The 27,337-nt window shown below is 45.6% G+C and overlaps 1 protein-coding gene across 3 annotated transcripts in view; it reads right to left on the reverse strand.

The window, feature by feature from the left end:
- The window catches only part of ASCC2 (activating signal cointegrator 1 complex subunit 2), a 38,765-nt gene extending 16,096 nt beyond the window's left edge, over positions 1-22,669 (reverse strand). Inside the window, exons 1-9 of one of the 3 annotated variants that reach the window (XM_090257265.1) lie at positions 22,584-22,669; positions 18,444-18,541; positions 13,044-13,129; positions 12,504-12,674; positions 11,188-11,317; positions 6,712-6,779; positions 4,901-5,011; positions 3,686-3,798; positions 392-466 (exon numbers count right to left, since the gene is read on the reverse strand). In XM_090257265.1, the coding sequence (XP_090113391.1) occupies positions 392-466; positions 3,686-3,798; positions 4,901-5,011; positions 6,712-6,779; positions 11,188-11,317; positions 12,504-12,572 (566 nt within the window). In that variant the 5' untranslated portion in view covers positions 12,573-12,674; positions 13,044-13,129; positions 18,444-18,541; positions 22,584-22,669. Of the gene's footprint in view, positions 1-391; positions 467-3,685; positions 3,799-4,900; positions 5,012-6,711; positions 6,780-11,187; positions 11,318-12,503; positions 12,675-13,043; positions 13,203-18,443; positions 18,542-22,583 lie in introns of all 3 variants that reach the window. The other 2 variants (XM_090257266.1, XM_090257267.1) reach the window with 2 other exon arrangements.
- Between the last annotated feature and the right edge of the window lie 4,668 nt (positions 22,670-27,337).

Raw genomic sequence — 27,337 nt, forward strand, 5'->3', positions numbered from 1 at the left:
GCGCCAAGAGAGCTTAACCCCAGCAATTACAGGCCCCCGCCCCCTGCCCCAGCCCCATACATGCCCTGAGCTGAAAGGGCCTCACAGTTCACTGTTGACTGCAGCTGGGAAAAGCCTACAGGCTCGGAGAGACTGGGTGGTTCCAGGGCCCCTTTTCAGTTTAAACAGTGGGTCAGGAACCCGTGGGCCCATTAACAAAAGCTTAGAGCCATAGCTGAGGGGAGCAGGCTTAGATGCAGGGGCCAGGCTGCTGCTCAGAGGGGTTGCAGCAGCCACCCTGCAAGGTTGGTCCTTGGTCCCACCCCTCGTCTTAGAGATGGGGATGCTGAAGCAGGGCCTTTGCTCAGGCTTCTTTCACCCACAACAAACTCGGAGTTTTGTCCCGCCTCACTTGCTGTCTTCAAGCCTCCTCTTCTGAATTGCAGACTCCAGCTCAGGAATTGCTATTTCGTAAAAGGAAGCGAGCCTGTGGAGGCACACGTGGGCAAAAGGATCAATTAGTTCATAAATCCGCACTTCATTAGAAAATCAAAGCAAACCCAAGGGAGCAGGAAGGCCCATTTCATGCTCCTAAGTTATTACTGTACTCCAATTTTCTTCTGGGACGACTCTGGCTCTTCTCTATGTTCACCCCAGATTGTCCCACTGTGGTGGGTCCCAGGAATAAGTCCCTAGGGAGTGACCAGTAGCTATGTCTCCCATTCAGATGGGAAATCATCGAATAGGCTCATTCTAAGAGTGACAAGAAGGCCATCCAGGACTCATTGACGTTTGAGAAACAAACACAGTTCACTCTTTTTTTGTGCTCAGAAAGTTCTAGCAGCTGCCTACCTCCTATGATACCAAATGGTAATTCCTCTCCCTGGTGCATCTATACCTGGCACAGCCTTGCTTCTCACCACAGCAACCTCACACCCAAACATCCTAGTTTCCCAAAGCCAGAAATAGAGCCTATATGCCTACGACAGTGCTGAGTCTGTAGCACGTGCTCTGGAAACATTTATCTGTCAGTTGGCTGACTTCTGGCTACTCCTAGCCTAGGGTAGTGCCGTATGTAGGAGAGAGTAACTAGGCCAAAAGAGGCAGGCCTTCCCTGGCCCACAGGATGGCACCCAGCAGACAGAGAGGGCCCAGATTCCAGTGTTGCCAGGATACATTGCTGGTGGGTGGGTAAGCTGCAACAACTCTTTATGGAGGGTGATTTGGCAAGATCTATAAGCCTTTAACATGCATATATACCATCTGCTCTTGCAATGCTACTTCTAGGAATGTATTCCTAGGAAATACTTGCAAAGATAAAAAATGTGTGTGCAAAGCTATTCTTTTGTTTGCTGAATTTTATTTTTTAATTACAGTTTATATACATTCAATATTACTTTATATTAGTTTCAGTGTACAACCTAGTGGTTAAACAATCAAAATTTATTCTTTAGAGCATTCTTTGTAAAAGTAAACAACTAAAGAAACCTTAAAGATCCATCTATGGGATCTGGTATCTCATACAATGGAATTCTATCCAGCCATACCAAAGACTGAGGGTGCTTTATGCACTGACATACATTAATTTTAAAAGTACAGGGAAAACAGTACATAAAGTATTCCTATGCCAGCATTAAATTTTTAAAAGGGGATGCGTGATAATATAATATGCATATTTGCTTGTATATGCATATCTCTGGAAAATTCCACATAAATAACTAAGAACAATGGTTGTGTATGAGGAACAGAACTGGAGTAGAGCGGGAGGGAGACGTCACTATATATTTCATAGTTTTGAGTTCCGAACCATGTGAATGAATTACGCATTCATAGAATTACAGGAGAGAGAGAAAGATTCAGGTATACTCAAGTATATACTCAAGGAGAAGGAGGAGAAGGCTGTTACGAGAGGGGCTCGCTAAAGAGCTGTTCAGTGGCTGTCACCCCTGGCCGAGAGTTCTCCGGGACTGAGGTGACTGCACTTGCTCAGTGGGCGTTCCTGGCCTCCAACACAGTTTGAACAGGCTGGGCCAGCCCCAGGCTGTTTGTGGGTCAAAGGCAGTGCCATTTGGCAAAGGCAGTGTCACTTTCAGTCAAAAGTGTTTTCCTTTCTTCCCCCCTAACCCTGAGATGACTCCAGCCGCTACCCTGCCTCCGCTGTCCCTTGCAGAAAAGTCAGTTCTTCCGAAAATTACCCCCCAACTCCAAAGACCCTTTCAAAAGCAATTTGTGCCACATTTGGGAAGGTGCTGCAACAAAACAGGAAAACGTCCATGAGAGGTGAAAACAAGCAGGGCCCAAAAGTCTGGGACTAACAGGATCTGTCATAGTGATTTTAATTTCCTACCTGTGGGAGTTTTCCAGATTCCTACAAGCATTTTCCCACGTTTACCCTGAGAAAAGATACCTTTAAAAAAAAAAAAGGCCAGCCACAGTCCCATCCTAACCCCTTCCTTCTTGGAAAGTGTCCATCAATGCTGTATTTTAGCATTCTGTGAGGGCTGATCAACCCTAATGTCCAATTTTGGCGAGCGGAGGTGCCCCAAAAGGAGTCAGAACACCACTGCCATCTCTGGCACACGTCAGCGCCAGATAAACGCTTTGGTGAATGGGTGAGTAAATGAGTGAATGGACTGCCGGCTGGGTGGACAGAGTTGGGCAGCTCCCAGAACTCCTTCAAACAGTGGAGAAAGGTGCCTGGCAAGAGCAACAGCCAGAGGCCACCGTGGACAGGCCAGCCTCACCGTTGCCAGGCAACATGTAGGTTACCAGCCCATGCCTTACACCCCTTTTTCTTGCACAAAAAAGGAACAGATGCCTGTGATGTTAAGTGGGCAGAGAGGGTGTCCCTCCCTGCTCCATGTATGTCCTCCTCTACCTCTTTCTTCATCCCAACAGGATCTTTCTGGGACTTCTTTGGATAAAAACCTCCAGTGGCTCCCTTCTCCCTACAGAATAAAGGCACCGCTCCCTGACAGTGTGTTCAAGGCTCCCCCTCAATCTGACCGTTTACCAGCTTCCCTCAGAGCTGCTCTCTCTGTTGCCCACTCCTGCTCCTCTGCCCTGGTCTCCCCGCCCCACTCCTCGCCCCCGCCACTTGTTGCCCTCCACTTCCTGGCTTTTCCAGGGACATGCTCTGGGCCTGAGAAGACCTCACTCCACCTGCCTGGCTTGCCCTTCCTGCCCCTGCCCCTTCTCTGTCTGGAAGGTTCTTGCTTGTTCTTTCAAACCTCATTTAAGGATCACCACAAAAGCTCTGATTTTACCAGAGAGAATTCCGCCTCCCTCCTCTGTTCCCAGAGCATTTCATAATATGGCCACAAAGCCCGCCCCACATGTGAACATATCTGCTTGTTTCCTGGCGCGTTTCTCTACCCTGGACTAGATGCCAGAGTCCTCAGCCACTTCCTGTTGTCTATTACTCCCTTGCACCTGCCCAGGATAGGGGCTTTGATATAAAATAGAACTGAACTGAAATTTCCCTCTTCTGGCTTGTTGGTTTTTTCCTCCCCGCCCTGTTCTTAGCCAAAAATGGGAGTGCTTCTAAAATGCAGGCTCCATACCAGCAGGAGCCTTATCTGTCTCCTTTACTTCTACGTCCCTAGGCTGCAGTAGGGCCTGGCACGTTCTAAGCACCCAGTAAATACTTTTTGAATGAGGATGAGAACTAGAACCTCTGTTTCAACGGCCAGAACTATCACAGTACCTGTAACAGAAGTCGTGTTTCTGGAAGGTTTGGGAAGCCAAAGGGAAGATATCCAGAAAGGCCCAGAGCGTAGTGCAGGTATCACAAAGGTAGAGGACAATGTCCTTTAATTCCTGTTGCCAAAAGAAAACCCTGCATTATTCTCCTCCACCCCATTGTTACAGCTCTGTAGTGGGTCTGAGACAAAGTTGACAAGGCCAGGGGTCCCCAACAGGCAGATGCCTCATGTTGGAAAGAGAACACTGGAGGTTTGGGTAAAGCCTGGCTGGTCCGTCTCTAGAACAATCTGGGCAAGTCACTCAATCTCCCTAAGCCTCAGGTCTTGCTACGTAGCTCCAATGGGTGCACACTCAATGATCTCTAGGGTTACCTCTAGCTCTAGGATAATACGGTTCTATTCTAAGGTGAAGGAGAACTAACCCCTGAATCCGAACACAATGTCTATGGTCCACAAAGAAAGTACATCCCAGTGAAAGCAAGAATACCAAGCCCACACTTTTCTTAGATTTTGAAGAGGCTATTCAGAATAGGGAGTGCTTTCTCATACACTTTCCTGATTGTCATGACAACTCATGAGAATTGTTATGAGCTGGGCAGCTGTTAGAATCATCTCTGTTTTACAGATAAGGAAGCTGAGGTTCAGGGGAGTGAAAATGACTTGCTCCCACAGCATTTGGTGCACCCCTTTCTGAAACACTTATTTAATGCCTATTTCCCCATGAGATCACAAGCTCCAAGAGAGCAGCTCACAGCTGCCTTGTTCCTGCCCTATCTCCAGTGCTTAAAACAGGGCCTGACACATGTCCAGGCTTCTTAAATATTTATGTTCTGCCTGTCGTCAGATGAGACTCTCAGTTCCATGAGAGCAGACAACATGCTGCTTTTGCTCACTGCTTTACACCCAAGGTCAGCACAGGGCCTGGCACATGCCAGGGGTTTCTCGGTACAAATTCACCAAATGAAGGAACAGCTCAACAAATAGCACATGCAGGAATCTGTTGGACTGAACTAAACTCCTATCCTCTGATTTCCAGTTCCCTATTCGCTCCTCTACTCCCTAAATGAAGCTTCCAGAGAAAAAGGAAAGCCTGTTGAAATGCCCTAACTGTGATAGGGATAGCTGCTTACGGAATTGGGGAAGGGGCCGTGAGCAGGGGAAGAAGCTGCTGGGTCCTCTATTAGGCAGTAAGAGGCTGGGCTGAAGGGCAACCTTACCGGGAGAGGCATATCACTGGGGGTCAACCGGCCCCTCTCTTCAAGCTTCTGGGGTGTGGCGCTGGCCCCGTCCCCTTGCAAACCACTGTGCTGGAGGATATTGCTGAAGACCTGTGAAACACAAGAGGTGACTCTCCCACAATCTGTCCAGCCAACAGCTAGGACCCCTCTCCTGCAGCCAGGGATGGGTGATCTGAAACTGCCTTGGACTCTGGAATCTATGCCAGTGCTCCTGGGACACCAGCTGAGACAGTGACCATCTCTGAGAGCAGGGTCAGAGTGGAAAGTGTGTAAAACAGAGATCATAGGGATATTCCTTTTACAGGATTATGGTGAGGATTAAAAAGTCAAAGTGTATGTAAAGCCCCCAGAATCTTGCAGATGTTATCTGACTGGAGAGGCTGGGCAAGGGTATGTTAATATTAAAGATACACATTTAGCAATATATAATGTGTTTCTGGATCCCCTGTAGATGACATTTATAGAAAATATATTGAAATAAAAGACAAATCAACAGTGAGAGAAAAATAGACCCAATCATAAAATCATGTAAATCTTTAACTGATTGTGCCACCTTTAAGTTTGCTAGTGGGTAACTATGGGAATCCCTCACTATCCTTCAGGAATTGGCTCTAGGGTCCCCCCCGCCGATACCAAAATTCACAGATGCTCAAGTCTGTGAATTTCCTATATAAAGCTCAAGATGCTTATATAAAATGGCATATTTGTATATAACCTACACACATCATCCCATATACTTTAAATGATCTCTAAATGACTTATAATACCTAATCTAATGCAAATGCTATATAAATAGTGGTAATACTGTATGGTTTAAGAAATGACAGCCCTGGTTGGGTAGCTAAGTTGGTTAGAGTATTGTTCCAATATGCCAAGCTTGCGGGGTTTGATCCATGGTCAGGACACTTACAAGAAGCAACCAATGAATGCATAAATAAGTGGAACAACAAAACAATGCTTTTTTTTCTCTCTCTCCCCTTCCCTTTCTTTCTTATAAAATAAATTTTAAAAAATTGTTTTTAATGACAAGAAAAAAAGGTCTGTACATTTTCAGCACAGACACAACCATCACAGGCCTAACTATATAGTACATATTAGCAACAACACAGCATTTTTTAAAAACACATTTTCAATCCAGGGTTGATTAGATCCTCAGATGCAGAACCCATGGATTCCGAGAAACAACTGTATTCTAAAAATTACCGTGATCGGTGGATAGCTCTTGGTGATGGGATGGAACCACAGGGGAATATTTACCATCCTTTTTCTATTTTTTTAAAAATATTTTTAAATTTTTTACAATGAATATTATTATTTCATAAAATTATTTTATAAAACTTAAACCTCTGTGCGAGAAGGGGTGGGCGGAATGGGGGAAGCAATGGGGGAAAAAGTGGGACAACTGTAATAAAAAAACAATAAATAAATTTTTTTTAAAAGAATAAAAAACAAACAAACAAAAAACCCTTTAAAGCTCTTATTTAAGAAACCTATTTCTCTCAGAGGGGTAGTCTTAGAGGTTATGGCTATCAGCAGACACAATATGAAAGCCAAGTTCTGCATGAGTACAGTACTTGACAGCCTTAGATTTCAGTCCTGATCAAGACGGAAAGAATGAATTGAAGTGGAGTGGTGAGGAGCAGGACACTGAGATGTCTGGAGGTGGGACTACATTGGTGTGGGGTGTAAACATTTCTCTCAGGCTCAGGAAAGTCAAGGTACACCATCAGGTGGGGCGGAGGTCTGCTTCCCAACCCCCCCCTCCCCTGGGCAGGGCTCAGAGCTGGTACCTGAAGGATGGTGGGCATGGTTTCATCCAGGTCATTATAGTAACTTGGCTGCTGGGTAAAGATGTTTCCTGAAAAGAGAAGAAAAAGATAGAATTGGGAGAAGAGAGTGGGGGTGGAGAGGACACATTACAAATGGCTGCCAGCATATTCTGTGACCTTTCTCCCCTTTCCTAAGCCTGCCTGAACTAGAGCAGTCTTGGCCCCAGGCCCTGCTGGCACCTGAGGTTTGGCCCAGCCTAGAAACTTCCCAAGGGTGGGGGAGGGACTTGCTCGGTGCAACTTAACCTTTTAAGCACCTCTGCCTAGCGAATTACGTAAAAGACCTGCCCTGGTCAAACCAGCTCTGCCTGACATCCCCAGGGAGTGATCACACTTGGGCACTGTGCCTTGTATGACAGCATTGGCTTTGGAAGTTAGAGTTAGTCATCCAGGAAAATTAGGAGATATGATCTCTTTGCTCAAGAAACCTGAATGCTGAAATCCAGCGTTCTCGCCAGGCCACGTCTCCAATAATGTGAAGGGAACTAAGGAGACATTTTTCTGGAAATTCTCTCACCCTCTGGTTTTGAATATGCCAGCCACACTAATTGATCCCACTCCAAGGGGAGAGGCCTGCGAGGGACCTGAAGGCAGACTTACCACCCATTTACAGTTGTTTCTGTAAAGTGAAGCTCCTCTCTGAATGTTTACTACTCTCCAAGTGCTGCTGCTGTGAGTGAGTAGGTTAGAGCATATGGTAACTGGAACAGAAACCAAATGTTCTGACTGCCGAAATGGCGAAGGGAGGGAGAGAGAATTGCAGCTAGCTGGGGACGTGACATGCAAATGTCAGCGAACACCTTGAGAGGCCAGGGTTCTTCATCCCATTCTAATCCTGGCATTTAAGATTGGCTGGCTGTCTGGGTGTTCTGAATTCTAGTTGTCCTCTGTCCTTGGGCAGGTCTGTCCTTGGTTTTTTAATTGAAAACTCTGCAGCCCTCACCCCATCCCAGAGGGTTTGTAAATGAATAAGAGCAAAGGCCAGATGGCGCTGAATGAGTAAGCAAGTAACTAGGTGTCTGGACTTTCTGTAAACACTTTCCTGTATACTACTTTGTTCCTTGATTCCAGAAAGCTGAGTGTTACAACTCAATTGCTTAGCACCTCCCACCTCTAGATGGGTGCTGATCACTCAACCTGTGAAGGTACTCCCTGACCCTCTGCGCCCATCTCCTACTCCTGACAGGCAAGAAGTGACTGAGCTGTCTCTCCACCAACATCTGCTCTTCCTCATAAAACTCTCCTCAAAGTCAAGTCTGAACTCCTGACCATGAGGCCCGTGAGATGTGGCCTCTGCTGGCATCTCTGACAACCCTCTCACCATTCCTGGCATTGCATCTCCTCCCTCGCACCATCCTCAACCTCAGAGAATAAGCCCTGTCCCCTCCTTCTGTATGAAGTGTCCTCCCATAAGGCAGGTGCTACCTTCTCCAGACAGCGTTTCCTGACCCAGGCATCAGGAGCAGGTCTCCTCCCATAATTCCCAGGGCCACACTGTGGTCCCTTCTGCACCCAACCACCTGGCATGGTGGAAGGCACTCTCTCATAATCCTTCCAATGCTTAAGCCTAAGTAACAGCGGTGTTTTAACAAGCACCAAAAGATATCACATTTCACAGTCTACCCTTGGGGACTTTGAAGTTCCCTTCCCCTCCTTTATCTGACTCCGTTATGGTGAAGATTTGACTTTTGTTCTCTCAAAGGAATAATTAAAAGGTATGGGACAGCAATGGCATCCTTAGAAATGTCCCTCCTCGGACTAAAGCAGTTCAGAAACCCAGGGTGAATGAAAAGTATTGCCAAGTAGTCCTGACAGGGCCAAGGCCCAATGTACTCCTACCTTCGTAAAGCAGCTCTAAGAGAGTCTAACTGGAAGGCCCTGCTTTCCAAATTACTTGCTCATTCACAATACCAGTGTTGAGGTTTACAAAAAGTGGGGAGTTGGGAGAGTGAGGGGCAGGGTAAGGACTGGGCTTCTGCCCAAAGAACCATCAGCCAAGTCCCTTGCTCCCCCTTCTTCCTGTGTCTGCAGGCTTCTTCTCCACCCCCACCCCCAACACACACAGACAACACACACGAGCATACAATGAATGGGTTCCGATGCCTGGTCCTGCCCTCTTTTCCGTCAACCACCCTCTAGAGCCAAAGAATAAGCCAGTTTAGAATTTTCAAGATGGGGATGAGAATATTCTAAAACACCTCAAAATCTACAAGGGGGTACATTTTTCTGGAGACAAGCTGTCATCTGATTCTCACAGAAGTCAGTGATTCAAAAGGTCAGGAAGACTGGCAGCAGGCAGAGCTTTCTCCCTCCACCCTTGCCCATCTGGATCCACACAGCCGTTCTACACCCAACAGATCTAATGCTGACCTTGCTTCTACTCACAGCCCACGCCTCCCACCTCCCAAGGGCCTTTTCTGTGATTAACACCAGTTTTCTCCAGAATCACTAGGACTTCTCTCTCCAGCTGACCTCACTAAGCCCTCCTTTATTCTGCCTCCCAGATGTCCTCTTCCACACCAGCAGCACAACCAGGCTCTCACCTTTAAAACCACGTGGAACCACTACCCTCCTCTGTGGCCTCCTGTCACCACCCTCCCCACCCATGTGCTGCCAGATTAACCTTTTTACCAGATAGCTCCCCACTCTGCTCCAAGCTCCTAGAGACCCCCATGGCCTCACCACAATAAGAGCTCACACTTGCTAAGTGCCTATAACGTGCCAGGCACTGTGCTGAGCACCACCTTATATTTGATTCCTACAACCATCGTATCAGGTAGCTGTCCCATTTTTTAGAGGAGAAAACTGAGCCTTAGAGTGGTTAACTGACAATTAATTAGTCAATTGGAGTGACTACATGACGCAGCTAGGAATAGAGCTAGGGTGTGAATTGGGCAGTTCACCTTGAGAGCCTGCCTTTTAGCCACCAGCAATACCACTCCCCAAAGCCTGGCATTGAGCCTTCCCTGATCTGGCCCTTCCCTTGTCTCCCAGAATGCTCCACTCTAACCAAACTGGCCTAATAATTGTTTCTCTAACAAAGCATGCTTGCTTTTTGCTCACACCATCCTTTCAGTCTACATTAAAATTATTAAGGGTCTTTCCCTGGGAAATAAAATAAATTAACTGATGATCATGCAATAATCAGATTTGAATGAGAAACCAGAGGTTGTTCCAATAAAAAAGCTGGATGTGAAATTTCATATACATTAGCTCTGATATGTTTTTAAAAACTACACAGAGAGAAGACTGGATGGAAACAATCACTAAATGATTGTCTCTAAGTGCAGGAATTTGATAACTGTTTCCTGCTTCTTTATACTTAATATTCTTCCAAAATTTTCTAAATGAAGATGTATTACCTTTATTATTAGGGGAAAAAAGGGAGGAAGCTATTATAAGAGATAACTCAGCTTTATAACTGGGCATTTGGAAGACTATGTCCTACAATCTCAAGGTGAAGAAGGCTGACGGGGTGTCCACGGTGAGCACCTCTGTGCAGGGCCCAATGAACTGTGATTGGTGCTGTTTCCTCTGTAGCATCCCAACAAAGCTTCTCTGATCGAACCTTCTAGTCCACTGCCTCCTGACAGGATTCAACTGCTGACTTCATTCCTTTCACAACCCAAAGAGTCCTCTCTGAACTCTGCCCGCATCTGCTCTCAGCAACAATGCAAATCATGACATTTCTGAGGCAGCCTCAGCATCCCTGAGGCAGGGAGTGGCCCAGAACAAGAGCTTGGTGGCTCTGGCTGGGTGGCTCAGTTGGTTAGAGCGTCATGCTAATATGCAAGGTTGCAGGTCCAATCCCCTGTATGGGCACGTATAAGAAGCAACCAATGAATGCACAAATAAGTGGAACAACAAGTCGATGTTTCTCTCTCTCTCTCTCAAATCAATTAAAAAAAAAGAGCAAGAATTCAAGAGTCAGACCTATGTGACATAAATCCCAGCTTGGCTACTTATTAGTCATAGCCTCTTAGGCAAGTCCCTTACATTTTAACCTCAGTTTTCTTATCTATAAATGGGGAGGCTGGCAGCACTTACGTCACAGAGCTGCTGTGAGGATCGGCTGAGGTAACATAGGAGTGTCAGCCCCTCGGCGGGCACTCAAACAAAGGTTAGCTATCATTGCTGCTCTCACTCTTACCCCCGGAGCAAACTGCCCCACGTCTTCACCAGTCTAACACATGGCCTAACACCAAGACTCTGAGATCCTTGAGGAAGCGTGGCACACATTTTTGTCTCCACTCCCCCACTGCCACCTAGCCACTTATTTCAGAGTTGATATACATATGTCTGAGTCATCTCCAAGCACCACTCACCACTGCCGCTCGGAATCCCCCTGCACTTGTCTGGGTGCCTACTTTTGGAACTCCTAGCCTGGCATGTGAGGGCCATCCCTGGGCATCCCCCCAGGCCCCACGCCTTACGCACCTATCATCTTCACGAGCAGCGGCGAGTTGCCTTTACCGAAGAGCACGCAGAGGTCCAGAATCTTTGGGATGTCAAACAGGAAATTATTATAGAGGATTTCTCCAAATGCAGAGGGGGAAATGAAGTGATCCTAAGGAACAGTGCAGAGAAAAGATAAGAGACTTTCTGAAAGCAGATGCATTGTCAAGTAATAGCAAACTCACAACAGGGGACTGGATAATAAATAAAGGTCTATCCACACTGTGGATATGTCTGAGACTCATATATTGACCTGGAGCAATAGCTATTCTTCATTTTAATGTAAAAAGAAGCAAAAATACACTATGAAACAGTTGGTTGGGGAGTCATTTAAAATATCTATGGATAAATTACAATGATGTCTGGGATAGCTTTAAAATACTCCAGGAAAAAAAGAGAGAGAGAGAGAAAGAAAGAAAGAGAAAAACTCTGAAGGAGAGAGAAAACTAGATTGGCAGAATGTTGATAATTATTGAAGTTGGGTGATGAGGACACAGGGTTCATTATGTGTATACTTGAAATTTTCCATACTAAAAATGTTCACAAAAAACCAAGATCCTGCCCTGGCTAGTGTGGCTCAGTGGACTGAGTGCTGGCCTATCAACCAAAGGGTCGCTTATTTGATTCCCGGTCAGGGCACATGCCTGGGTTGCAGGCCAGGTCACCAGTTGGGGGTGCACAACAGGCAACCACACATTGATGTTTCTCTCCCTCTCTTCCTCCCTCCCCCTCCCTTCCCCTCTCTCTAGAAATAAATAAAATCTTTTAAAAAACCCCGCAAGATCCTATTTTTAAAATAAATACATGCACAGGCATACACCTTATGTAAAGGAAAAAAAGAATCCCTAAAGGAATATACATCTTAAAAGTGGTTATCCTGGGGGGAGAGAATTTTGCAGGTAAACTGCACTATCAACAAAATATTTTTGTAATGTTTTTATTGTTTAGAGACAGCATTATTATTTTTTAAGGGTTTTTCAAAAGCATATACAAGTTCCTTTCAAAAATCAGAATCAGTGTTTTCATCCTCTGACGCACAAGAAAAGGCAGAGTCACACGTCAACTGGCAAAGGGCCCTCGGCTCCCATTGATGAAAACACTGGGTGTAACACAGACCGACCCGGTGAATCAGAGGATAAGGGAGGTGGCACAGATTTCTTCCCCAATGGTGGGAATAAAGGTGGAGAGGAGACAAAGGGGAAACTCGATACTTCCAGAGCCTTCCTTCCCAGGGACGGAGAGTCCAGCACAGAGGTGTTCGGTGTCACTGGTGACCTGTCACGGGATCAGGGACTTACTTTGGATTCCTTGTGAGTGGACATGCGGAGGAAGGTGAGAAAAACGCTTCGATGGAGGCGCTTCTGCATGTCAACAACCTCGGGGGCTGGGGCCACCCACTCATCGAACTTTCGGGGGACATAGTGCAGGTAGGAGTCCAGGCACTTCTGCAGGGTCTCATCGAAGACAACCTTGGCCGGGCAACAAAGGAGAGCAAGGGTTTGTTACCAAGGCCCAAGGGCTTGTGGGCGGACTGAGCAGGGGCTCGTGGCCCATCAGCCCTGGCCGGTGGCAAACACTCCAACCCCAAGGGACAAAGGAGGTATGAATGAGCAAGGGCTAAACACAAGTTTCTAAAAATGACGCACTGGAAGGCATTGTGTAAACATCATTGAGACTGTGATACAAGACAGAGCAATCCAAACCACAATTTGCTGGTAAGGATCCAGTGAAAAAAGTAGAGAAAAAAGCATCTCCTAGGGGGAGAGAAACAACAACAGCAACCAACCAAACGGCATGTCATGTGCTTTGTCTTAGCGTTAATTTTGATAGAATGTTACCTGGCACCAGAATTTATCGTGAGGCAAGGCCAGGAGCCAGTCGAGGTCATTGGCTACGAAGGTGGCGCGTTCCAGGTACTCCTCCACTAGGGCGGGAATGTTGTCTTTAGGGGGCGGTTTGTATAACACAAAATACCGGTCTGCCTTCTGCTCAGGGTGCTACGGATCCAAAAACCACGTGTTAACGTGGCAGAGGTTAGTCAGCGAGGGCCCATTTGCCAACCCACAGCAATGACAACACTTGGCTGTTCCAACCGGTGACCCTCCAAGGAGCTTTTAGCATAAAGAACCAAGTGTCTCTAACAAAGGGGCTTGGTTTCATCCAGGGTACACTAGGCAGTCATTAAAAACCATTTTGAGAATATTTAATGACACGGGGAAAGGTTAAGGAAAGGAAAAGCAGGACCCAAACCTTTCTATTTAATATAATCAGTTTTGGGATTCAAAAAAAAATGTACATAGATAGATATATTTAACACAGTCACCTACTAGTACAGGCTAAAAAACTAAAAGTGGTGGTGGTGGGGGTAACACTCCAAAGCTGATAGTGGTTATCTCTGGTGGGGGGATTTTTACTTGAATATACTTTCCAATTAAAAAAGAAGTATTACTTTTAAAATTATTTTTAATTATACAAGTGAGATGTGAGCATCTTTTCTTTTAAAAATTTACAAGGCTACAGGGGTGAGTCGCCTGGGACCCTATTCCCAGTCCCCATGTCCTCCCATCTGGTGAGTGTCCACGCAGACCTTTTCTAGGCATTTACATTAAAATATACCCATCTAAAGTATTTGTTCAGATGTTTTTATCTTTCTCACAAAAATGGTATCATTCTGTATGGATTATGCTATATCCTTTTTATAATCAGAAATAAAAAACACCCCAGTAATTTTTTTTTTTTTTTTTTTTTTTAAGAAAAGATGCTGTAATCAAGTAATTGCAGGTCTTGGCTTAGAATCACAAGTTCTCTCTTCCAGCTCCTGCTTTGTCATGAACAAACCTTACTTTGTTCACCATAAAGAAGAGGCAATGAGCTCAGTTTTCTCCTCTGACTGCATAAGGGCAGCTTTCTCCAGGAGAAATGGTAATAGGAGGAAGGCCAGGTAACATCTCGGCTGTTATCAACCACGGCCCACATGCTTCCAGGTCTGTCCGTGCAGGGGGCACAGGAAAATCATGGCTGACTGTCAGGCTCCTTGAGAACCCACCTACGCCCTCCTGCTGCCTAGTGCAAGGTTTCAAATTGTGGAGTCTTTGGGTTCCACAAGGCTTCCTCGGGGCCACCTATTGGGTGGGTTTGCGGGATTCTTCCCATTTAAATTAGAATTTATACAGTGGGGCTCCAGGTACAAATCTTCTGAAAAAAGAAATCCTGCTGATGGAAGCAAGTTCAAAACTACTCTCCAGGGCCTAAATTCATCTCCTTGGTTTCTAAGCTTCCCCGCAACTCTGTTGACATCTCACCTCTTAGGTCGCTTTCCAGGCCAGGCTATGCACCCGTTCTCCACTCTAAAAGAGAAACACACCCCCACCGTCCCAAGATTCTACTTTTCTTACAATCCTACAACGGCTGGCACCCTGCTGGGCCAGCTGCGGTGGGGCACAGGAAGAGAGGCGTCTGCGTGCCCACAGACACCACGCTCCAGAGGGGAAGATGCACATCTAAACCATCAAGTGAGCATAAAATAGAGAATGTGACAGCTCAGCTCTGGCAGAGGGACTGTGGGAGTGCAAAAGGGGCTTAACGGTGCGTGGATGATAAGGGCCAGCTAGCTTCCCAGAGCGGGCAGCATCTGAGCTGGCCTTGGGGAGTGAGAAAGATTTTTAGAATAAGGAAACAATGTTTTTGTGGAGGCACAAAAATGGGCCATTAAAAGGGGGGGGGGTGCACAGATTGCGCTGGGTGGTAGGAGACAGATTTGGAGGGAGAGAACACTGGAATGACGATAATAAAAGCCACCGTTTATCAAGGACCTGCCCTGCATCAGCTGCTGAGTAGGTATGTCCCACACAGCCTTTCTTGTCTACGACAACTATTTAAAAGGGAGATAGTGTTTTGTTTTGTTTTTTACAGAGGAGTAAACAAAGACGCAGTAAGCTTCAGGAACTGCGCCAAGGTCACAGGGCTAAGGAGGCCACTGAGGCAGGATTTGAACCAAAGCTTACACTGCAGACCTACTAAATGACTATGGTACCCACGTGCCATCCTGGTCTCACTGCTTGTCCTTTTGACCCCAGCCCTGACCTCATCTCCTCTAGGAAGTCTCCCCAACTCCCACCCCTGACTAGATTAGGGTTTTACCTGGGCTCCCCCAGCACCTGCACTCTGTTCTTCCCTGACTATAGCACTTGAAATGCATCAAAAGTGCTTTCAGATCAGTAGTTGATGCAGATGGGGAGAGAGGAAGGGATGAATTATAGAGAGGCACAAATAAACTTTTGGGGATCATAGAAATGTTCAATATCTTGATTATGGTGATGGTTTCATGGGTGTATACAGATGTCAAAACCAATCAGGTTGTATACTTTAAATCTGTACAGTTTCTTGTCCTTCAATGATACCTTAATAAAATTATATACAAATGGAGAGACTGTCTACTCTGCCCCCCACCCCCCCACCCCCGCTCCCAATAGACTGCAGGTCTCTGGAGGCAGTCTGAGCTTTGCCGACCACATTCCCAGTCCCCAAAATAGCACCTGGCATCCAGCAGACTCTCCAGATACATTTGTTGGCTGGAAAGAGGAATGAATAAAGGACCAGATACTACCAAGGCCTTTGAAGAACCTTGAATGCCAAGCTCAAGAGTAGGGACTTTCTTTAGTAGGTAATGGGGGCCATGGAAGATTTCAAAGCAGGGGGCAGCAGCAGGCCTCAGTTGTAGCTTCCACCCTTCAGACCTGGTTTAGGTCCCACCTGCTCTGTGAAGCTTTCTGAACATTCTCTGCCCATCAAACTTGTTTATCTTGATAAGAAACCATTTTGCCCCGTTCTCCAAATGTTCCACTTAAATGGGTCTTGTCTTCCTCGGAAGCTCATTCTGGCCCAAGACTTGATTTATTTTGGATCTTCAATAGCACCAAATATGCACTGTGCACATGTTAGCTACTCGATAAACCTTAGCTTCACCTATCACCCTGCAAAGGCAGCATGGTGGCTGTCCCTTGGCTAGAGATCCTCTTGTCCCAAGTTCAGATTAAAGAGAAAAATACAGGGTGGGTACAAACCTCAGGACAATCTTCCAGGAGCTTCCGGTGGCCAGCAGCGTAACCTCTTCAGCATGGCTAACAGGACTGCTCCTCCATCAGGCAACTGTCTCCCTCAGCTCATCCCTCTTTCCATCCTACTCCCCATTCAATGATTCCATCACTGTCACGGTTATCATTACCATCATTATTGAGTACTTACTATGTTCTAGGCACAGTGCCAATTCAGATGTCTCATTTAATCCTCGTAGCCACCACACAAAGCTGCTTCTATTATTACCCTTTTTAGATCCTGAAACATGAAGAGGTTATGTAACTTGCCCGAAGTCACACAGCCAAGTATGTGTGAGATTTAACTCAAAGTCCGTGGGATACTGTTTCCACCTCAAGTGACTGGTGGTTGGTTTAGGAGTCAGACTCTCTCAAAACAGCTTACTTGGGTCCTCCTGCCAGGTCTACCCTTTTCCCATTGCCCTGCCTGGCTATTGCTTACTCATTCTTCAATACCCAGTTCAGGATCCCCCTCCTGCAGGAAGCCTTCCCTGGCTGCATGTGCCCTCCCATTACTCCCGAGACCTCCCTGCATCTATACACCCCTTCTATCCAGATCAGCAGCCCAGAATCTCTGCTCATGTAGCAGCCTAGAGGACTTCCTTCTATCACAACCCTGATTACACTGGAGAGAAGCTACTGGCCTGCTTTCCTCTCAGACCACATGCTGCTCAAGGGCAGGAACAATGTCTTTTCTCTTTGTAGCTCCAGGGTCTGTAACAATGGCTGGCTGGGGTCCTTGACCCTTTTACTGAATTTTTCCTGGCACTGGGAAACCAGAATAAAGGGAAGGTACCAGGTCCCTGCTCTGATGGAGCCCACAGTCTAGCAACCCAGGTGTTCAGTATGAGGGGAAGGACTGAGGTGGAAAGTCAGACCCAACCACTCAAGGAACCAGTACTTTCCGACAGAACTTCCTGCAACAATGGAACTGCTCCATACCTGCGCAGGTCACCACTCACCACATGGGGCTACTTTAATTTAAATCAAGTAAAATTAAAATAAATATCCAGTTTCTCAATTGAGCAATCCACATTTCAAGTGCTCAATCGTTACACGTGGCTAATGGCTACCATGTTGGACAGAAGAGTTCTAGATTTTCTGATAACTATCCTCTTATAATCTTATAAAAAGGTTATAAAAAAGAAAGAGGAGGTTTTTATAGCAAAAAGGTTAAGGGTATGAGCTCTAGGGTCAGGCTAGCTGGATTCCCATCCTGACTCCCCTAATTTCCTAATTCTGTGACCCTGAACTGTTTCCTCAACTATAAAACGGGGACAACCAAAATGCCTACTCATAGGGCTACGGTGCGGCTTAAATGAGATAATCCAGGTGAAGTGTTTGGAAAGGTTTGGCCCAGAGCAAATGCTCTATGAATGTTAAGTACTATTATTAGAGAGTAGTTAGGAAGTAATAGGAACCTATCCAGAAAGCAGGAAATAAAACACCAAGCTCTTGTTTCCCACGACTTTACTCAAAGCCCCCAGAAAATACTTCCTCCCACCTTGTTCGAGTAAGCTCATATTCTTGGGAAAACAGCAAGTGGGTACAGGGACTCCAGTCCCCGCGTCTGCCTCCTTCAGCAGCCTGGCACCTCTCTGTGGCTCTAATCTCACCCTGCAGCGGGTAATCGGCATGCTCACAGCCTCCTTAGTTTTCATTCTCACAAGCCCTGCCGAGTCTGTATGTGGCACTTCTTAGCCCATTGTGATAAAAGACGGCCGGACCTCTGAAATCAGTGTTCCCCCCGAAGTGTGGATAGCAGCTGAGATAGCTCTGACAAAGGCCGACTTGAAACCTGAACACCTCCCGCAGGGTCAAATACCCAAACCCCGCTTTGGGATGGATCCATTTCTAGGCCAGCTCAGGCTAGTCAGAACCATCATCAGACTCTGATTCAAAATGAAATGCTTTGAGGGAAGGTGTGGGGTGGTGACATGGAAAATACTACTCAAATTCAAGCTGCTACTTGGAACGGAAACTTCTACATTGGGCCTGGAAGGACCTAGTAGTGTCCCAGCTACTGAATTACTGACTGTGGCCCTGAGGTTATTCTTGGAACAGATAAAGAAGGAATTTACTTTCCACTTTTGAAATTGCAAGAATGATAATATCAGGCTGAACAGCCTCAAGGCACCGGCTCACCAGCGCTGGTGAAGTCCTCAGCTTTCCTGTCTTCAGGTCCTTGTGGGTGATCAGGAGTTGGTCCAGGGGCACAGCTGGCATTGTGCTGCGTGACCCTCCTAAAAGGAACATGGATGGGAAGAAGAGAGCAGACACATAGGCTCCTGGTGGCAGGGGCCTACTCTGGGGCTGATCCCAGGAGAAGCTGAAACCTCCGGCCTTGGGGCTCTGGATGTGGGCCTCCGAAGACCTGGTTCCTGCATCTACTAATCCAGAATAAAGTGGCATTATTTTTTATTTTTTATTTATTTTTACCTAAAGCATTTCTCAAACAGAAGGAATACACTCTTCAGGTGACTCCTGATATACCCCACCCCCTTTGAGAAGTACTGGTTGAAAGTACCTAGATTATCTTAATTATGGCTCCAGCTCCATGCCCTCCTTGGCCTGTGAGCTCTGCACAGACAGTGCCCACGCTCTCCTTCTCTTGCTACCTTTCCCATGACCCACACAGGCTGGTAGAGAGGTGACCTCATCGAATGTATGATGAACAACTGAGCAGGAGAATGCTTTTTTTATAAGTCTAATCAGATTTTAAGTCTTTTGAGGGTTGAAGCCATGGGCCTCTCCTCACCTGCAGAGTACGTGAAGATTTTACAACCTCTCTAGGCTTCAGGGAAAAGGGACATGAATGAACAGAGGATGACAGAATTCACAAAAACTTGCCAGTACAAGCTCCTTTCTACGGAGCCCCAAATTAGCCTCAGAGTCAGTGAGTGGCAGACCCTACATCTTCCGTCTTCCCATCCAGTGCTCTTTTCGCAATACCGCTTGGCCTGACCCACAGGAGGGCCATGCATATGGGCTGCATCACGGAATGAAGTGAATTATGCCCTTTAAAAGACATGCCATAAAAGGTAAGCACAGTCTCAATGACAACATGAAGACATACCAAGGCTGGGATGAGGAAATCATTACCTCCTGAGTCCTCACAGATAAGCTGAGGGGCATGGTCAGCCACGAGTTGCATGGGATAAACACACACACATACACACACACACATGTGGGTGTCTACACCTCTGATATTAGGCCAGGGCCTGGTGTTAGGAACACGCATTAACAAGGCAGGGTCTCTGCCCTGATGAAGCTTACATCCAAAAATGATAATGAGGATAGTCTCAGGAGCAACATGTTTATCATGTATTGGAAACTCTTCTAAGTGCTTTTCTCAGCATTAACCTACTTTACGCGTTAACTCACTTTACATGTATTAAAGCTCATGACAACTCTAAGGTTGGTTCTATTATTATCTTCATTTTACCAATGAGGAAATAGAGGCTCGCAGAAGATAAGAAGCTTGCCCAATGTCTCACAGTTAGTAGTTGGGGAAGCAGGCTGGCTCTTAACCGTTTGCTGGACTGAGTGTAGTCTATAGTTGAGCTTGCAGGGGTATGGCTGTGAGGAAAGCCTTTCTAGAGGAGAGGCTAAGGATCAGGAAAGCCTGAATTGTGTTGATAGGAGACTGGCCAGGGAAGAAGGATGCCTCAGGCAGCTGAAACAGCAAGAGCAAAACTAAGGAGGTGAGAAGCAGTTTGGTACACAAGGAACCTTGCTTGATTCATGGGCTGTTTTAAAGACTGTGAAGATATTCATCCTAGAGGAATATAAAGAGGGAGGACTAGTCTGTCTAGTCTTTGAGGTCTGTTCCAGCTCTAGAGTCTCAGTGAATCAGACACATTGTCCCTGCACATATGAGGTGGCCTAAAAAAAAAATTACAAGGCAAAATAATAAAAGGGGCTTGGAGTGAGTTTTAGTCTTACAGCTTTGCAAAACGTTGATAATATCCTCTGATGCATGTACATTATTTCTAACTGAGTTACTATCTTACAAGCCTCTCATAACAACCCAGCTAAGGATGACAAAGATTATTATGCTCAGAGGTCCAAAGACAGGCCCTGATGTGCTCAAGGCAAATACACTGGTGGCCAAGATGAAACTGAACCCCACCAATTCTGCTTGGCACCAGGGTCTCTTGTGCTGAACATGTTAAAAAATACGTTTTTCTTAACCCCAGGCCTACCCCCAGCAATGCTGAGAGGGCAGGTGGAAGCATCAGTGGTCTTTTCACCAGTGCGAAGTCCAAATGACTCACAGGCCCATAGCTTTCCAGGCTTACCTTCCAAAGACAGTGGCGAGAATATCCAGTGTGGTGACCTAGGGTGGGGAAAGAATTACAGGAGGAGGCAGCTCTCCACCCTTTAAATTCTAGGCCCCTGATTCCAGACTTAGACAGGTAATGACAGCACCTACTTTCAGAAAAAATACACTCCTACAAGCCAGTACCTGTAAGGGCAGTTCAGACCCAAGCTGGTGTGGCGGTTGAAAGAGAGCTTTATAGTTCTACAGCCTGGGTTCAAATACTGGCTCTACCTTTTCCTATCCATGTTGAGACCTTGAGATAGTCCCTTAACCTCTCTAAACCTTTATTTCTTTGTCTGTAAATTGGGATGACAATAATACATAATCCCTCAGGATTGATGTGAAAAAGTAATCAACACTAAGTGTTCAACACAGGACTTGGTACATAATAAGCACTCAATAAAATTTACTTGTTTCTGTCATTCAAGTCCCAACCATAGGCAGAGCTTCCTCAATTACTCAGCGAACACTGAATACATTCTGGGTCCTGTGCAAATAAATGGTTATCATCTGGTATGGTTAGAACTAAAACAGGAAATTTCCAAAACAAGCACAGCAGAGAAAGGGAGAATGTCCCAGAGAAAGTGACCTATAACATGATTGTTGAAGGGTGGTAGAAAAAGATGAGAAGGAAGGGCCTTCCAAGCAAAGAGCAAGCATGAGCAAAGGCTCAGAGACTGTCTCTTTGATGAAAGAGGAAGACATTACTATGGTTAAAAATACAAGGTCAGGGAGCAGATGACAGGAGTAGAGAGATGTGGATAGGAAAGATGGGGCCAGTTAAAAAAAAAAAAAGCCTTGAATGCTATGCTAAAGATTTTGGCCTTTTACCTGAAGGGAGTGAGCAACCATTTAAGTAAGAAAGAGACATGACAAAAAGAAAAGACAATAACTTGGGGGCAAGACAGACCTGGTAGGAACCACTGGAGAGCAAAGATTATGTTAATCATCTCACTTATCCACTCGAAGATTTCTGAGCACCTCTTACCCAGGCACTGACGCCCAGAGAATCCTAAAGTGTACAAATAACAGACCTGGTCCTGCCCTTCATAGAACTTAGTTTTTAAGGGAAAGACAGCTATGAACCAAATAGCCATACAACAAGCAAAACTCAACACCATGATGTATGTTATGTAAGTAAGGCCCATGGAGCTATGACAGAGAGAATTGACTTGACAGAGGAAGGTTGTCAAGGAAAATATGAGTTTTCATCTAAGGTATGGGTAGAAATTAACTAGGCAAAGAATAAACTTTAAGTTCCAAAAGGATAAGGACAATGATCATGACAATGTCTATGCCCAGCACTGCAACCTCAGTGACAAGCAGGACAGCAAAGCCAAAAGTCAGGAAAGGGCTTTCTTTAGAAGAGGAGTTCAGTGCAATCGCCAATTACAGTAAGGCCTGGGCCCATCCCAGGGCTACTGCTGCCTCAGTTTCTCTGGTTGCCATCACTCTTCTGGTCTCAATATTGTATTACTCTCCTCGGAGCCTTTATCAGACTATCCTAAGTATTCACTCCCCCAGTTACTGTCATATCTTTAATCATCTCGAGCTTTTGTCATTGACTGTTTTCTCCCACTAGACTGTACTCTCCGTGAGGGCAGGAGCCTTGTCTGTATTATTCCGTTTGTATCCAGTGCCTAGATCTGTGCTTGGCACGTAGGAGAAACTTAGATATGTATTTATTGAACTAATGAATGAACACCGAGGAAACTGAACGATTCACGGTCCTCAACTCAGGATGAGGGTGCTGGGACCGTGACTCATTCAAATCACTCTGGGTCCGAGCCTCGAACCCAACGCTTCTGCCTCGTGTGAGAAGGGGGACAACTCAGACCCCTGGGGCAGCATAGCTTTGGCCCTGTGCTGGAGGCGAAGAGTCCCAAGGCAGTCAGAGGCACGGCTGCGGCTCCTCCCAGGCCCGGCGCCCCGCATACGGCAGAGCCCAGCCACACACTCACCTCGGCGGCTGTACTACCGGCGACGTGCCGCCGCCGCCACCGCCGTGGTCCACGGTGACAGCTCCAAAAGAGACAGCACTTCCGGGGTCAAACAGCGATTCCGCAGACATGGACAGGAAGCCTTGGCCAGGCCCCGCCCCTAGCGCCAACTGCCGCCGACAGGTCGGGCCGAGGCCCCGCCCTTATCCCTAAGACTCCGCCCCCACGAGGAACTAGCCTGACTGTAACCACGCCCCCGTCCCGTTCTATCTTCCTTCTTGCTTTAAGCAGAGTGGATGGAAGCTGAGAATAGGTTCTGATCCCACCTCTTGGAAAATCGAAGTATAATACTCAGCTTCTCCGAATCTCAGTCTTCCACCTACTTCCTAACCTTCTCAATCATAATTTTACCAATTTAATCCAAAAGAATGTTAATGAGTCAAAAGCATAAACGTGCTACTGAGCGAAAGTATAGACTTATAGGCAGTTCTAGAGCATCAGAACTAATGAGTAGTGATGGTGGTTACGTTTGGGGATAGTGAATGGGGGGGGTGGGGAGGGACACAAGTGGCGCCATTCCCTGTTCTTATCTTAGCATCTTAGGGTGGTTACATAAATGTGTCACACTGGGAAAGTCATCAAATTATATATCTATGAGTTGTGCTTTTTTCTGTATGTATGCAATACAAAAAGTTTTTTTTTTTTTTTAATCAGGAGGCTGTGTATAAAACTATCTTAAGAACAGAATGCATTTTTTCCACAGACTGTTGCAAGTGGTGTAGCCTGGCTATGAATCAGAATCATCACAGAAAGCTAGTTAAAAATACACATCTCTGGCTTCATTTCAGTGCCTGGCACACAGTAAGAATTCAAAAGCCACCACCATCATTATCACGAGGGTGTTATGGAAAGCCCTTAACGGAGCGCACAACCCAGCCCTGGGAGGTCATGAAATACTATTCAGCACCCTCCTGGTGCCAGGCCCTGCTGTCTGCACTAGGGCTACAAGGAATGACCAGCACAATGCCTCAAGGAGCTTACAAGGCACGAAAACGAACAGCTATGAGGCAATGTGATAAATGCAGGATGCTAAGGAAGGATGGGAGATGGGCTCTGAATCAGAAACTAAGTTGGATTCTATATGAGTTATGTAACACTATCTAACAAATTATCCCAGACTTTGCAGCTTATAACAATACACATCTATTACCTAACATTTTCTGTAGGTTAGGATTCTGGGCATGACTTAGCTGGCTGTTCTGCATCAGGGTTCCCCACAAGGCTGCAACTGAGGTGTCACCCAGGGCTGGAGTCTCATCTAAAGGCATCTACTTCCAACCTCATATGGCTGTTAGGCAAATTCAGTTCTTGAGGGTTTTTTGACTGAGGGCCTCAGTTCCTAGCTGGATTTTGACCCGACGCTGCCCTCAGTTTTTCACATGGGCTTCTCCAATGTGACAGCCTGCTTCATCAAAGCCTGCCAAATGAGTAGGCAATAGGGAGAGTCTGCTAATAAAACAGAAGTCACGGTCTCATGTATCCTGATTATGAGAGTGGGATCATCTCACCATGTTCTATTTGTTATAAGCAAATTGCAGGTCTTGCCCACATTATGCTGAGGGGACTTACATAAGCCCATGAATTCAATAAGGTGGCAATCTCTGGGGGATATCTGCTTGCCACAGATAGAGAACACACATCAACCCTAGGACTTCAGCAGAGGAAGTAGGGGTGCAGAGGGATACAGCCTAATCATGATAGTAATGACTATGTTTGTCAGGCCTTTACTCCATTCCAGGGACTGGAAAAATATATTTTATATATATTATTTCCTTGACTCTTTATAAGCATCATAGGAGGTATAAAATTATTATTATTCCATTCTATAGCAAGGTTTAGAGACTAGTCCAGGATCACAGAGCTTGTAAGTAGGTAGTGTGGGGATTTGAACCCAGCTCTGTCTGGCTCCAGAGCTTGGCCTCATAACCAAGGGCCTGCGCATTCTCCATGGGGCAGGTTTGGGAGCCTCAAGGGCAGGAGGAATTCTGCAGACAAATGCTGTAAACTGTCTCAGAACAGTGACTACTTCTCTTTATTGCTGTCATTTTTCAGATAAATCTGATTGCTATGAACTCTCTCTCGTTCTCTTTTTTAACTCTAGCACCATACACATTGGGCACACAGAAAATATAATCTGCATCTTGATGATTGATTGGAAGGAAATCATGTGTAGCAGCCTTTGGTGTAGAGAAAACTTGAAATAGGACTCTGACAAAAATGTATGGATCAATTTTGTCTTTCCCTGTGGGTATTACTATCACTGAGGTTTTGGAACTAAATAACATGACTGCAAATACAAAACAAAACAAAACATGTAACTTCTTCACATGTCTCAGTTTCCTCATCTGTTAAAAGGGGTCATTAATACCTACTTCATCATTATTAGGAGGCTTAATGAGAGAATATAGACAATGCCATGCCCATAGTAGGTGTTCAAGAAATTCTGGTGGAGAGGAGGAAGGAATGAAGAAAGAAGGAAGGAAGGAAGGAAGGAAGGAGGGAAGGAGGGAGAGAGGGAGAAAGAGGACTTCCTATCAGTTGGAGTGTTAACTCATATTTCTTTCATTTTTGCTTTTGTTCCTTTGCCCGAAGAGATTAATAAGGAATGTGAGCTTCCAAAGGAGGCATCATTGTCTGAGCTAACGTATGTCCAACTGGAATTAAATTAAAAAGCCACTTTAAAAGGAGAAGCCTGAAACCATACATTAGTCACAAGTATGAAGGAATTTCTAGGCTTCTATTCTCTACTTTAAAAGAAAAACAACAATAACTAACTTATTTTAAGAACAAATGTATTTGGGTTGGCAAAGGAGGCAAGTGTCTGTGGTGCTCATAACCAATCAAGTCTAGGGATAATTAGGGAGAAAACTGTCAATAGTTGGAGTTAGGAAATCTGCATAGAAATATCTGGGCCTGAGTTCTGCCTGGCCCAAATGTTCTGAGTCACCTAAAATGAATCAGTGTTACCTTTGTTCTTAAATCCTCCAGCAAGTGTGTGTTCCTGTAACACCCATTGTTTCCCCACTAATAATAATTTGATTATTACTCAGAGAACCATTCCTCCTGCTTCAGTCCACTTGGAGCAGCACTGACTCCTTAGCCAGAGTTGAAGAGTATGCAGTTGTATTAGTTATCCACTCCTGTGCAACAAATTACCCCAAAATGCATGCACATAGTAGGTGCTCAAGAAATTTTAGAAAAGAAGTGAGGGAGGGAGGGAGGGAGGGGAAAAGGAAGAATACTGTCTATCAGTTGGAGTGTTAACTCTTATATTTCTTTCATCTTTATTTTTTCTTTCCTTTGCCTGATGAGATTAATGAGGAATGTGACCTTCTAAAGGAGACATTCTTCTCTGAGCTAACATATGTCCAACTGAAACTAAATTAAAAAACCACTATGGATATTAATCATTTATTATCGCACATGATTTCTGTGGGTTAGGAAGGAAAAGAAAAACAGCTGTTGAAGGATGAGACTTCAGCTTTGTCCTATTGCACTGTTCTAAGTGTGTGTGTTCTTTGTCTGCAGGCTCCCCTCAGTTCTGGGGGAGTCTTGAGTGCTGGGTGCACTGGCTCAGACAGTGTCTTCACCATCTCTGTCTCCTTAGAGCCACAAAGACCAACAGTGATTTTCTCCAGACACTGGGATTGAGGGTCTTCTGTTCTTGTTGTCCTTGGTGGATTTTTACGTTTTCTGTTTTGATAATATATTATTTGAGAAAAATTGCATATTTTAAAGTATAAAATGGGGGGGAGCTGCTTGAATATCCCCACAACATGGCCCCAGGCTTCAGAGAGGACAATGCAGGAGATCAAAGCAGAAAGAGCAATGCCTCCATGACCTAGTTTTGGTTTCTTCTGGGAGGGCACTGTACAAGACCGTGAATATCAGAAGACGAGCTCATTAGGGTCCATCGGGGAAGCTGGCTACCACATCAATCTAAGGCAAGCCTTGCTAATTGGCATATTCTGAACCCTCAGACACAGTAATTGGCTCAAAAATAGATATAGGATCCAAAATTATCTAATGAGAGCTAATTCCAGGATCGTTATTGAAGTCAAAGTGAAAGAAAAGCTCTCTTTCTACTGAGATTGCTAGCACTAGGAATGAACTAAGCCTGGAGATTGAACTAAGCATGCCAGAGGCCACTACCAGGAACCTGAGAATGAAACCAAAACACAGGAAAACAGAGCTAAGAAAAGAAATGACAAGCAGGGGAGAATGAAAGAGGGTATGGCATCATTTGATTCCTGGATCTAGGTGCACCTGAATCCAGAGACTCCTAGACTTCTTTTGTTTTGTCTAAGCCATTCTGAGTTGGGCTTCTGTCCTTACACAACTTCTAGATGCTGAGTTCTTCTCGTGCCTAGCTGATCAGAAACCACTGGGACAAGAAGGATGAGGTTGCTAAGTGTTCAGGCTTACGACCAGAAGGAGCTGCTGGCATTACAAGTCACTACATAGTGATAGTAAGAAGTCAGTTTATGGATTGGCCAATTACACCTTGGGTATCCACCAACTGGTATCCTTTAGCTGGGCCAAGGGTGTTAAGGAGAGATATATGGCGAAGTACATGGATTGGCAGTAGAGTCTGGAGACCTGGGTATCAGTCCCAGTTACACCTCCTATTCACGGGGTGACCTTGGACAATTAACTTAGCTTTTCTGAGTCGCCACTTCTTTATCTGCATAATGGGAATCATAATACTTGTCCAA

The sequence above is a fragment of the Furipterus horrens genome, unplaced genomic scaffold, assembly GCF_987537825.1.
Source record: "Furipterus horrens unplaced genomic scaffold, mFurHor1.1.pri manual_scaffold_11, whole genome shotgun sequence".
Classification (NCBI taxonomy): domain Eukaryota; kingdom Metazoa; phylum Chordata; class Mammalia; order Chiroptera; family Furipteridae; genus Furipterus; species Furipterus horrens.